The sequence below is a fragment of the Sus scrofa genome, chromosome 6, assembly GCF_054392235.1.
Source record: "Sus scrofa isolate SSC_HxYL_T2T_F1_AM1 chromosome 6, Sscrofa_HxYL_maternal_Yorkshire_Landrace_v2.0, whole genome shotgun sequence".
NCBI lineage: Eukaryota > Metazoa > Chordata > Mammalia > Artiodactyla > Suidae > Sus > Sus scrofa.
Genome location: NC_139388.1, coordinates 123,367,098 through 123,380,765, shown reverse-complemented (window position 1 = coordinate 123,380,765; position 13,668 = coordinate 123,367,098). Strand labels below are relative to the sequence as shown.

At 42.3% G+C, this 13,668-nt stretch overlaps 1 protein-coding gene across 9 annotated transcripts in view; it reads right to left on the bottom strand.

Annotated features, from left to right (window-relative positions):
- Positions 1-13,668, bottom strand: part of MAPRE2 (microtubule associated protein RP/EB family member 2) — a 170,419-nt gene that overhangs the window by 101,455 nt on the left and 55,296 nt on the right. For 5 of the 9 annotated variants that reach the window (XR_014807855.1, XR_014807853.1, XR_014807854.1 and 2 more), the window contains exon 1: positions 7,336-7,591. The exons of 3 other annotated variants lie outside the window; for them this stretch is intronic. Coding sequence is in view for 1 of the 6 variants with exons in the window: in XM_021096264.2 (XP_020951923.1) it covers positions 7,336-7,454 (119 nt within the window). In the remaining 5 variants the exon portion in view is untranslated. Of the gene's footprint in view, positions 1-7,335; positions 7,618-13,668 lie in introns of those variants that run through there. One more of the 9 variants, XM_021096264.2, reaches the window with a different exon arrangement.

Here is a 13,668-nt window from a genome sequence, read left to right as displayed (position 1 = left end):
ACTGAAAATGTACAAGTGTTTTTTTTTTTTTTTTTTTTTTTTTTAGTTAGTAACCTACTAAGAAATTATTTCTTAGTGGCCTATAAAACTCTGTTTAATCTTTACCATACTAATGATTTATTTCCATGAAAATAAACGATCATCTCTGGGGAGGCATCCAACAAAAACATATTTAGGAGAAATGGCTTTGATTTGTGCTGCAAGGTGAAAGTCACATAATTTTAGTTTTTGACTATGCAAATTGTAGGTTTCCATTTTGAAAGAATTATCTCAACACCATATAAATTCCAAGGGTCAAAAACGCCAAGATAAAACAATCAGGATTTTTTTTTTTCTTTTTGGCCACACCCGTGGCATATGAAAGTTCCTAGGCCAGGGATCGAAATCTGCGCCATAGCAGCTACTCGATCCATAGCAGTGACACCAGATCCTTAACCCGCTGAGTCACCTGGGAATTTCCAAACAATGAGAATTTTTACATGAGCTAAGAAACAAGGTTCCAGTGATCCCAATGGGATACGTGTGGAATGTTCCAAGGAAAAGGGCTGCTGGAATAGTGCTTAAGATACTGGATGAGACCTACCATAGGAGTCAGCAATTCCACTCCTGGGTGAACATGTGAAACAAAACCACTAGTTTAAAAAGGTACACGCACCCTAATGTTCATAGCAGCGTTATTTACAATAGGCAATATATGGCAGCAACCTAAGTGTTCATCAATAGATGAATGGATAAAAATGTGTCTATATACACACATACATGCATACATATATATATAAATAAAACCAGATATGTCTCTCTCTCTCTCTATATATATATATATATACCTGCACACACATATACATGCAATGGAACACTATTCAATCATAAAAAAGAATAAAATTTAGCCATTTGCAGCATATGGATGAAATTTGAAGGTACTATGCTAAGTGAAGTAAGTCAGAGAAAGACAAACACTATATCACTTATAAAACACAACAGGAGTTCCCGTGGTGGCTAATGAATCCGACTGGGAACCATGAGGTTGGGAGTTCGATCCCTGACCTTGCTCAGTGGGTTCAGGATTCGGTGTTGCAGTGTAGGTTGCAGATGCAGCTCGGATCCTGCTTTGCTGTGGCTGTGCTGCAAGCCGGCAGCTACAGCGCTGATTAGACCCCTAGCCTGGGAACCTCCATATGCCGAGGGAGCAGCCCTAGAAAAGGCAAAAAGACCAAAAAAAAAAAAAAAAAAAGCCCCACAACAAACTAGTGAATATAACAGAAAAGAAGCACTCACAAAGAAGAAACTGGTGGTTACCAGTGCGGAGAGGGAAGGAGAGGGGGCAATATAGGGGGAAGGGAGAAAGGCACAAACTATTAGGTACAAAATAAGCTGCAAGGATATACTGTACAACACAGGGAAGATAGCCAATATTTTATAATAACCATAAATGGAGTATAACCTCAGATTATGAATCACTATATTGTATACCTATAATTTATATAAGATTGCACAGCAACTATACTTCAATCAAAAAAAGAAACTAATAGACCATGACACATCCAGTTCAGTATTACAAAAGCTAATAGCTGAAAGACAGTCTAAATTCAAGGAATAAAACTATTCTAACATGAATAGTCTGACAAATTTTATTGTGGAAAAAGATGCTTTTCTAGGGAGAGGAGCAAATCAATTCCTTTCCATCGAAACTGACAAAATTCTAAAGTAAACAAATCCACACCATCCAGACTGAACTCTCAGTCCACTCCAGAGCTTGCCATCAAGGTGATCACCTTCGAGCTGTACGAGGAACTGGCCCCAGGGCCACGAGGGGCATTCTGAGAAGTTTCATCAGTCACATCTGCATGTTTTCTAGTGTAAAATGACTCAGAAGGATCCTTCATAGAGTAAAATACCAGATACCTTGCTTCTGGGTTTGGGAAGATCAAAACAGTGTAAACTTGGTGTTCCCTGGTGGCTTAGTGGGTTAAGGATCTCACATTGTCACTGCTGTGGCTCAGATCCCTGCTATAGCTCAAGTTCAATCCCTGGCCCAGGAACTCTGCATACTGTGGGATGGCCAAAAAAATAGTGTAAACTCTATACAACAGCCAGTCCTCTAAGACCACTATGCAGTGAGCATCTGCAAATACAGGAGATGCCATCTGACCTAAATACCAGTCCTGTTATGGGATGAAGCTGCATTGATTGCTTCTACTGAGGGAAAGATGACTAAAGCCAGGAATACCTACCAACCTTGTCCTAAGCTCTACATTAGAGCTGGAGAGTTCTCTCTTTGAGCAAATTAAGCATTCTCTAGAATTATGGACACTTCAGGGCGGGGCAATGGAAGATTCCATTTTCCTTTCAACTCTCACTGCAAAACAGATCAATTTCAGCCTGCACTTCTGTTTTTATCATGCTGTCTTCCAGTGGCTTTCTCTTTTCAGGTTCTGGTCACCCTGCCTGCCTTCCAATGCCCCTTCATTCCTTTCCCCACTACTGCCCAACACAAACCTTGCCAGGCCAGTGAAAATTCTGATTCTAAAGTCTCCAGTCTTTTCGCCCAAACATTAGGTCTCGAACAGTGACTTTTAGCTTCCTACATCATACGAGCTTTGAGGGTATCTTTTTCTACTTTGAGTCACTATGGGCTCAGGAAATGCAAACCACTTTTGCTATCATACCAAGCCAAATATTCACAACAGTCAACCAGTTACGAAACGACTGCTCACACATCTGACTTTGCTAGAACTCAAGGTTCTAGCAAAGAGCTTGGCCAGAGTAAGATGTTCATGTTTTTGTCAAAATTAATTCTCCAAACTGAATGGAATATTTAGATGAGTCCCAAAATTCCCCCACTAATTTAAGGGGTTATTCACTGGAGCTTCAGAAGTCTCTTATATATGCAGCAAAGATACTGCCTATGGAAATTGCCCTCCTAAATTCAGAGGACCATCTCAAACCACTGTTCTGCTAAGATAACGCACTGGAAACAGATGACACCAGTGATAAACACCGCTGAGCAGGGGTGAGCCTCTCACCACGGGCACCCTGAAGACCATCCCCTTAACTGATGCTCTGACAGGGGACCCTGAAAAGAAGTCCCAAAATTGGGCACCCAATAATCAAGGAACCCTTTAAAAAAACTAAGAAAAATATTGAAGACAAAAATCACTACTTTAAAAAACCTCCTATGACAGTAGTAAATCCAGATGATACTAATATATACACAATGGAGATGCATGAAAGAGACTTCTGCTGTCTGCAGCTGCTGTTTGGGGGACTACGATCTGAAATCAACATTCTGGTTAAAGCGACGCACGTTACAGCAGCTTCTATTAAATGGAAGACACTTTCACAACTATCTTTGGCGTGCAAACACAAAGACACAGACACATAAACACAATTTCTTTTAGTTTTCCTGACCACAAATTCATTTTTCAAAACTGGCATAGCTGGGTACCAGAGCCAATATTTTAGGATTAAGTTTTCATTTTGCTTTTCTTTATAGTCTGTTTCCTGGGCCAAATAATTTTTTTTTTCAATTGAAGTATAGTTGATTTACAATGTTGTATTAGCTTCAGGTAAACAGCAAAGTGATTCAGATATAGATATATATATATACACACACATATATACATTCAATATTTTGCATTAACCTATAAAGGAAAATAATCTGAAAAAGAGTATATATACTAAAAAAGAACGTATGTATTTTTTCAGATTCTTTTCCCTTATAGGTTATTACAAAATACAGAGTATAGTTCCCTGATATACAGTTGATCCTGGTTGGTATTTTTTTTTAAGTATTCAGAACATATGCTACTGTAGTTGCATGTTCAAACACCCATGTGGAACCAGTCCTCTGGACTTATACATTCACTCTTAAAAGCCTGGAGTATGCAAACAAAGATGCGGTGGGCAGAGGGCCAGTTAATAAATCTCATTTCCTACGAGCATCTGCAAGAAACAGAGCTATAGGGAGTCACCTCTCTCGGGAGAGCCAGAGCCTGATTTGTTCGCTCTGTGAATTAAACAGCATCACCTCCAAGGCCCACACCACATTTATTTTTTAAGCAGCTCTTAAAACATATGATTTCTAGTGCTCATGAATGCAACGAGGAAGCTGGGGCCAAAAAGGCGATCACTCAGTAGTGGACCTCAGCCGTGCAAACACATCCACTCGTCTCTGCTGAACCATTTTTGCACTTGCTCTTTTCAGGTGAAATTACTAATGGAAGCGTAATTTTCTAAAGGAAACGTGCTCTTCTTATTGAGGGGCACTCTGTTTCAATAATGATTTCCCACTCCTTCTCATCCAGGCTGTACAAACAGGCTCTGTTTGTGGCAAGAGACACCTGGATTAAGATGTCTGGGTGACGAACCATATTCAATCCGTATTTATAAACAATCTGGTGTCAATGTTATGACAGCCACGTCTCCTGCTGGGAAGAGTGACCACTTGCCCCTCGATGGGGCTGGAAAGAATGGTCTTGTTCTCTGTGCTCCCAGCCAGGTGAGGGGTGTTCTGGTCCTGGAGCACTTGAAAGAGTCCCTTGCCAGCATCCTTCTTGTATTTACACACCTCTTTTAAGATGGGTTTTGTTTTAAACGTGTGAAGTTAACCTCACAAAAACTGATAAGAATGCAATGAGACATTATATGTAATGAGCAAATGCACACAATAAAGCCAAAGATGAAGGACCTGCTGGGGAGCTACCAAGCAGTCAGGAAAAGAACAGGAAGGAGGATTCCCTCCGACCATCCCCAGGCTCTGGGTTTACCCTGACCCTTCCATGGCATTCCTACGGCACGGTCAAGCACACTTCATTGTTTGGGGCCATACTGAACCTACAGTCAAAGCAAAACTTAAATGGTCAAATCTCTACTCTGGATTGCAAATTGTCTTCCAAGTTTCCTCAGCAATTAAATGGCAATATTATTCCAGCCTCGGGATGCCAACATAATTATGGAGCACTTCCTGGAGAGAAAAATGTGTCATATTTTTCCTTCCCCTCCACCCCTCCAAAAAAATAAGTGGGAGTTACACTACTCTGGCTGTCCACTTTGACAGAAAAGCGGACCAAGGAAAACATCAAGTGCATCTGTCGCCATGTGCACCCTTTGTATAATACAATATAAATGCAATTGGGGAGTCTTCTTTCTTCTTTTAACCTATGACATCTCTCACTCTACTGTCCAATAATCCTATTAAGCAAAATACAAATGCAATGATGCTCTTAGTGACTTAAGATTTTGCTCAGTCAGATCTTTATACAAATTCGGTTTTGTTTTTCCACATAATTTCAGGTACCAGGCAGGAGGACTCAGAGAGCAAATTGGAAATAATTCGGGAAACCAAAATAACAACTTTGATTGAATTTAAAAGATAAATACATATTTTCTTTTCTTTTTTTTAGTGGGTGGAATGCTTTTTTTTTTTAAATTAAAGCATACCTGATTTACAATGCTGTGCCAATTTCTGCTGTACAATAAATTTTTATTTGAAAGCAAGAATTCATCAACCAAAGGTAGCGTTTAACCTTTCCATCAAGCAATTTCCCACTGCCCTTGCAAGTTCATTCATATGACTAATAAAACCCAACCAAGCAACTGCCTTTGGCCCATGTGGTAAAATTCGCACTCTGTCTTAAAAGCAACTGCTACCTACATGGTAGAGATGAAATCATTTAAGAAATAAGGGCTTCAAATTTATTATCTACGAGAACAGTTTAAGTGAGTGAGGACTAAAAGCAACTTGGGGTTTTTGTTTTTGTTTTTAAATTCTATTTTAAGCTTTGGAATGTTCACAGAGAAAGATGGAGGAGTAAAGGAGAGAAGGGACCCAACTTTCCAATCACATGGGTCTCCAAAAGGAGAGTCCCAGAGCCTGTGGACCAATTCTGGTTTATATTAAGAGAATAACAAGCACTTGGAATCTGTAAGGATATCATGTCAACATATTAGTTGGAACCATAGGCATGAGATTTTGGTGACCTCATGGGCACAGCCAAAATTAACTCTCAGTATTTATGTAACTGCCAGAGATGACAGGGCAAAGGTTGCTTATAATTTTTTTTTTTTTGAGTCAGCTAATAGTGTTTTTTTGGTGAAAGAGGGAGGAAGTGGGGTACTCTTGGTCCTATTTTATGACTACGCAACATTTAGACACAGACTATTCTGCCTATCGTACCATCTGAATGTTTGGTTGAAGGCATTTTTTTTTTTTTTTAAAGAGTTATTTCCTGTTGCTCACTAGCTGAGAGGATGCGTTTTAGAGGTTTGTGTGCTCTGCCTCCAACTAAAAGCATTGTTAGCGGTTATCAAGGTAACATTTAAAAATAACTACCCCAGTACAAAAGAACTTCAGAGGAAATATGAGCATAGCTATCAGTCTCCCTTCAAGTCTGGCCTTGAGCTGCATTAGTCTCTAGCTGCATTCTCCATTACATTGTTATCCTTATCAAACAATGCAAACAATTTTAATGAGCTTATCTGCTAGAACATATTGCCAGATATGCTAATGTAAAAATGATGCCAACATACAGGCTGATCATTAATCAAAAGGCTCACAATACAATGACCAAGATGAGTCCCATCCTCAAATCAGACCTCAGCAAAATACCAGGAATCACCTTCCTACTGTAAATAAGAAGGGCGGGCGCCCCCACCCATGCAGAGGCCATAAACTCCTAAGAAAATGCTTAACAGCATCCAGTTCTTTTCAGGTCCATTGCAGTCCAGTCTCTTTCTAATAAACCTGGGGTTCTATGAAGAAAATTTTGGTCAATGTCTGACACCGTGACCTCTGCTGTCAATCCTTGCACCAATCAGCGAGCAGAATTCTTACAAAGCTCCATCAATCTGGCGGTTCAACATCACAGACTGCAGCTTAATCTAGAGGATTCCATCTTTCCTGCATACACACACCAGGGCAAGAGCAAACCTTTTCCTCGCCATCCTCCTGGTTCCCTGTCTTCAGGCACAGCCTACCTCATGGTTCCTTTAAAATCTAAAAAGGAAGGAGGAAAGGAAGTGCTCCAGGCTATCTCCCTTTGGAGAAAGGGGGAAAACTGCTTGCATTTTTCATCAATGTGGAAGGAAAGCGATGGAGGGAGACCCCTTGCAGGCGGCAAACCTATTCATGAAATGCTTTCCATCTGCAATCGGGAAGCCTCCGTGCACACCCAACATGACACATGGAAACAGATAGCAAATAATCACTACCGCCTTTACAAACGCACGTCTGCAGCCCGGTCTGGGGGCAGCGTCTGCTCCATTATATAACGGGCGGATTTCCGCGCGCCCGCCGCGGTCCCCCGCCTGGCGCCGCTCCCGTGCCAGCCCCATTACCTGTAGGAACGCTCCCCGCGCACTGTGTGCTTCCGGAAAGGGATGATGGTCCCGTTATCCTGGATGATGTCGTTGTTGTTCTCGCCATTTGGGGACAGGGTTTGGGTCGGCCCGGGCATTGGCGCACTCCCGAGGATGGGAACAAACCTCCGTGGGCTGGCTGGTGAGGAAGGTGGCTGCGTCTCGCCTTCCCGCTCGCCTGCTCCTCGCGCAGACCGTGCCTGCCGCCTGCGTGCTGCTCGCGGCTCCCTTCTCCCCGCTCGGCTCCCGCCCCGCCCTCTCGCGGCCCGCCCTCCCGACTGCTGACGTCAAAGCGCAGGCAGCAGCACCCTGGTCACGTGGCCAGGCCCGTTCCCATAGCAACCCGCTAACTCATCACCTCGCCTGGATTCGCACAGGGCCTCGGCGTGACCACGCCAGCGGCTCCAGGCAGGCACACGGGCAGGCCCACATCTGGCATGTAAAACCCCAGGCCACCCCCGGCCCCCCTCGCAGACGCGCCTGGGTCTGAAAACCAGCTCTTCCTCTAACCATTTCCTTTCCAACCCGAGCTCCCACTGCAGCTGTGTACACAAAAGAAGGATTCTGGCAGAGGGGTGTGGGAGACCCTTTAACTCCTTCAATACCAAGTTCTTGTGCTATGGAAATTAAACCCGGTCTGGTTTCAGAAAATATAAGTCGACCTGGTGGCCTGCTTCTAGAAAGTATATCAGACTAAGGGGTTAAAATTTCCATCTTCCTTCCCCATTCTCCAAACAGCAGCAACCTCCACCCCCAAAGTAGCCCCAAACCTGAAAACCTAAGAGGAAGCTGGATTTCCTTCTAATCAGTGTACCTTTACGTTAAGAATAAGATCAAAGATTGCAAATTAGGAGATTTGCTGCACAGAAGACTCCCCAAAGGGAGTCTTTTCTAAAAAAAGATGACCACCATTTTAGAAACATTATGGTTACCCAATTCAAATTCTTATATTGCCTCCTGTTAGATAATTAAATCCTTGTTGTATATTTTACTTTCTTTAAACTAGTGAACATCCAATTTAGTATCTGGAAGCTCTCAACATTCAGACTGTTCTGTATCACTGCAATGGCAGCTTTCAAATACATTGGCTTTGAGACAGGTACTATTATTATTATCATCCCTATTTTAAAGAGGAGTAAACAAGTGAGATTAGGTAACATGCTGCAGGTCACACAGCCAGGAAGTGGTGTACTGGAACTTCAAAATGATATGCTTTTATCAATGTGATTGGACAGCAGTGATCTGTGTTTAATGTGAACTCATAAATGTTACAGATCAAGGTTAGAATCAAGTACTTTATGTACTCGCAACATGACCACTGTGAAAAGAGGAGCTGTGAATAGAATTGCTAGTACTGTGCAAAATCTATGGATTAGATTATAAATTCTGAATAGATTCCAGATGTGTTCAGTGTTTTCCTTCAAGAGAAGAAAAGAGTTTGAAGGATTCTCTGCTTATCAAAAGTGGTCTCCAACCTTCTGTGGGGTGGAAAAGGAAGAATTGGGATGTAGAAGACAGAATAAATATATGTAGCAGAAAGTACTAGGCTCATGCCTTCACATCATGGTATGGCTTACCATCTTTATCATTTTGTGACACATATTAAAACAAATAAAAACTTTGTCATTTCTGACAATTCTCCAGAAAATTTCCCTGGTAATAAGCTATTTCTGGCATCAAGCTTCTAGAATTAGAATCAAATGGTTTACAACCCAGATGGTAATGATAATCTCAAATAAGGGGGTACCCCCCCAGTCTACGTTCTCCTCTTGAACTATATTTTAATACTTTTATTTTCTCCTTTCTCCAGTGGATTCACAGTGCACAAGTTGATTCCTTCAGCCATAGCTCAGCTTACATGAGAATTTTTTTTTTTTCATACAATAAAGACCCAATTCTGACCTAAGACTTAACGAGGTACCCAGATAACTAAGTACAGGAGATACACCGCACGCCTCACATTGCACAAAAGGGAGGAAAGTGTACCGACTGCTGCAAAGATCAACAGTTCCTCTTACTATTTCTGTTACTTGACCTGCCTCTGTCAGTTTCCTTACTAATTTGTTCCCTTTCACAAAAGCTTCCCCTTTCTCTCAGGACAGTCTGAAGTTAAACGGCACAGTCTACAAATCAATGTTTTCAGCACACGCCCTCTCATTTGGGACTCTGTAGTATATAACTTACTTTTCTGTGACCCCATATTTAAGTACTAGGTGACATAATTGGTGTTATCATAGGGACTAAGTTTGTCAGAATTTGGATGTATCAGAGCTTATTGATTATACCAGCTAATTTTGTGGAGAGAATGCTCTCAGTGTTTCTAGGCTGTTCATGAAGGAGAGGTCTGTGACCAGGAATTAGGGTTGGTGGGCTGAAAGGGGAGGGGCAGGGTATTGAGGCAGGTGGAGGAGGTACCTTAGAGCCCTTGTAAATCTCCCCCCAGGATTGCTCTGCACCACATCACTAAGGAGGGACCCAGAGAGCCAGCCCCTGGAGACTTGTGATTACCCTCCAAGATGCAAGGGTAACAGGGGGAATAATTTGAAAATATTAAACAGATGTGTTTTCATTCCTCTCCCCATCAATCAGGTGACCTGGCAGCCATTCTCCAGTTTAGCACTAGGAAGAAGGGGAGGGGGGGCAAATTCCATTTGGGAAGGAGGATGCTAGGACCTAGGGAAGGTGTGGAACAGGCTGGGGGGTGGGTGGGGGGAGTACCCTTTCCAACCCCAGCTGAGTGTAGGAAGAAGGGGGTAAAGGCGGGAAGAAGCAGGCTCTCCCATTTCCAGGTCCCTAAAGGGAGGTGTTAGAGAGGTTTTGGCTTTGGTCTTAGCCTAAGGGACTTTCCTTTGTCTAATGAGGCAAAAGTCCCATTTGAGACTCTGCGAAGATGGCCTTATCCATTGTCTCCCCCAAAGTTGGCATACTTATCCATCTTTTAAAAGAGGAATGGTAGTATGGAGGAGAATCAAAGAGATTCTCAAGTAGAGATACTTAGGTACAGAGGTTGGAAAAGGTGTCAGAGCAAGTTGTTTAGTATGGACAGAGAACAGAGTAGACGGTGGCAGGGGATGGGGCCAGGACTAGGTGCAGGAAGGTGCTGGAGCCAAGCTAAGAAGCTCGACCTTCCTTGGGAAGGTATTTTGGAATAGGAAGTACCTTAGGGAGGGAAATTAATGGTGAGACTTGCATGTCAGGAAGATGTAAGACAAGGTGCAGAAGATGAAAATGAGTCAAGCAGTGATGAAGGCCAAAACTCAGATGCCAAGCGGTTGCAGAGGAAAGCACAGATTTGAGCTATTTAGAGGATGTAACTGAACTATTCAGTTGCTGGACTAACTGGATGTGGACACAGACTCAATGGGGATTAAGGGTGGGCAGAGAAGGAGAAAGATATTTCAATTGAATCCTAAGTTTACGGCTTGGGTGACCAAGTGGATAATGGTATCATTTATCAAGGTAGGAAATACAGATTGAATTGTCCTTCTGGAAGAAAGATTCTCATAGTCACAGAGACGTACCTACTAGGATATTCTAGTGGTGACCATGAGAGGTCACCAGGCTTTACCCAGATAGTGGATGTTCATTACATATTTGCTGAATAAGGGAATAAGTTCTATATCTTTGATTCGGAGATTATGATTTGGAGGAATTATCTCATGGATGATCCATACTCTCATTGAAGCTGAAAGAGAAGGCCTAGGATGGAACTCTTCTTTTAAAGAAGAGTTATTTTTATATAAAAAATGCATAAAAAGAAGAAGAAGGGAGTTCCCATCCTGGTGCAGCAGAAATGAACCTGACTAGGAACCATGAGGTTGTAGGTTCAATCCCTGGCCTTGCTCAGTGGGCTGGGGATCCGGCATTGCCGTGAGCTGTGGTGCAGGTTGCAGACGTGGCTCCGATCCATTGTTGCTGTGGCTGCTGTGGTTGCTGTGGCTGTGGCATAGGCTGGCAGCTGTGGCTCTGATAGGACCCCTAGTCTGGGAACCTCCATGTGCTGTGGGTGTGGCCCTAAAAAAAAAGCAAAAAAAAAAAAGAAGAAGAAGAAGCCTGCCCATTGTCCCTGCTGTGGCTCAGGTTACAGCTGTGGCACAGGTTCGATCCCTGGCCTGGGAACTTCCATATGCTGTGGGTGTAGCACCCTCCCCACTCCAAAATAAAAAGCCTGCAAAGAAACTGCAAAGGATTTTCCTGATACGGCAACTCCTCAGAGGGACTGCTTTTACTGGGCCTGGGGAGAAGCAAGTATCAGAGAGGAGGAGAGGTATCTCTAGGGCCAAACATCACAGAAAATTTGAATCAGATAAAGGCAGAGAAGTGTTGACTGGATTTGATAAGGTGCTCTCAAAGGTATTTTCTAGGAGGTTGAATTTCCCATCAGACCCATCAATGATTACTGAAGAAAATAAAGGAAACTTCAACAAGTAGGGAAACTCTAATTCTTAGCAAGACCATGAATATTCTGACCTAAAAGAGAAATTGAAGGAATGAAGTCGCATTAAATTAAGGGTCATGCATATAGAATCAGCAAGAACTAGCATAAACAAGTATTTGCACTGAAAAGCTCTCAGCCATATTGAAGGGGTGACTGTGTTAATTAACAAGCATTTGTTAGGTACCAGATGAACTGATCCTACCTCTAGATCCTGCCTAGTGCCCCCATTCTAGTGGGGTCAAGACACCCTCCCCCAAAAAGGTCAGACAAATATTTAAAATGCATGTTTGGAGAGCAGGATTACTAAGCAGCAGACACAGAGCCAGAGGAAGTTTTAAAAAAAAAGACAAAAAACACACACACAAAAAGCAAACAAACACCAGCAACCATCCCAGTACACAGGCCCTATCAAGGAAGATGGAACTGGGCACTGACCCAGATTTTAATTTTCAGGGTTCCTAGGTTATAGCACAATCCTGTTTCTCTTGAGATTTCAGCCAGCAAGCACTGATAATTGCATCTTGGAAGAAATCATTGCCTCTCTCCTTCTCCAACATGTGAGACTCACCTAAAACAGGGATTTTTGCATTGCCTTGGATTTGAGAAATCCAGAACTACAGCAGCAGAGAAGATGGGAAATCATTAGCCAGGAATGGATGTTAATCTTGATTCTGTCCCAGCAGTACCTACTCATCACGGATGCCTTTTCCAGGTTAAAAATGTGTTCACTGAAGCTGATAATCACTGCTGTCAAAGGCATTCACAGCTGTCTTGCCACCTTCGATGGGGGCTTACTTCGATTGTTATCGCCTCCGAATGCAGACAGAAGATTCCACTTAGCAGTCACCATTGCTGCCCTGGGACAAGTAATTTCTCTCAAGTGTATCTTCTAGGATATTTTCCAGTGGGGAATGGCAGGGGCCGGTTATCAATCAATGGCTTAAAATATGCTCCACACCCGAAATGGAGTAGCAGTAAATAAACATATGATGGGCTAGCCAGTGGTGCTGGCCCTGAAGTCACATTGGTGGCATAGAAATGTACATGAAAGTGGTCCTTTGCTCTCTTTAACCCTGAAGCATAGAAGATTTTATTAGTTCTTTCTTTAGATCTGATGAGAATTCTATAATATGTATATGCCTCCTGGCTTTTAGAAATAGTGTTTAATTTAAGAAAGATAAGGAAATGTTTTCCCCCATATGAAGAAAGCTCTCCTTCAAAGCCACCCTGAGCAGGTGTGCTCCACCAAGACTGACTTTTGAGATTACTTGTCTTTGCATATTATTTATCAGCCACATTTAATAGCTATGCTGATAGGTTCACAAGGCAGGAATTTTTTTTTTCTTTTATGGCCACACTCATGGCATACAGAAGTTCCCAGGCCAGGAACTGAAGCTGCGCCACAGCAGTGGCCCAAGCTGCTGCAGTGACAACACTGGATCCTTCACCCGCTAAGCCACAAGAGAACTCCAACACAAAGCATGAATTTTGCAAGCCACTTTCCTATTTGCTAGTAAAATAGCAAGGTTTCTGTAATGTCAAAACACATTACGTGCCATTGCTTAAGAGAAGATTCCTCTGTGTGTTGGAATTTGTTTTCTAATTTGCTTTTTCTTGGATTTCCTCAAGGTTGGACTTAATTTTGTGGAATAACTCATAGAACATGATGGGAATGTAATTTACAAACTTGCAGAACATTATGATTTCTGTAATCAATCAATCAAATCTGTGCGATGTGAGGTTTCAGTCTATTAAATAAAAATGTGCTTTTGAATTATACCATCTGCTTAAATTTAAGAATTTTAAAAATGTTTTTCATAAAAATACAATGTGATAAATGTTATAATTGAAAAATGTATTAAGTGCCACAGGAA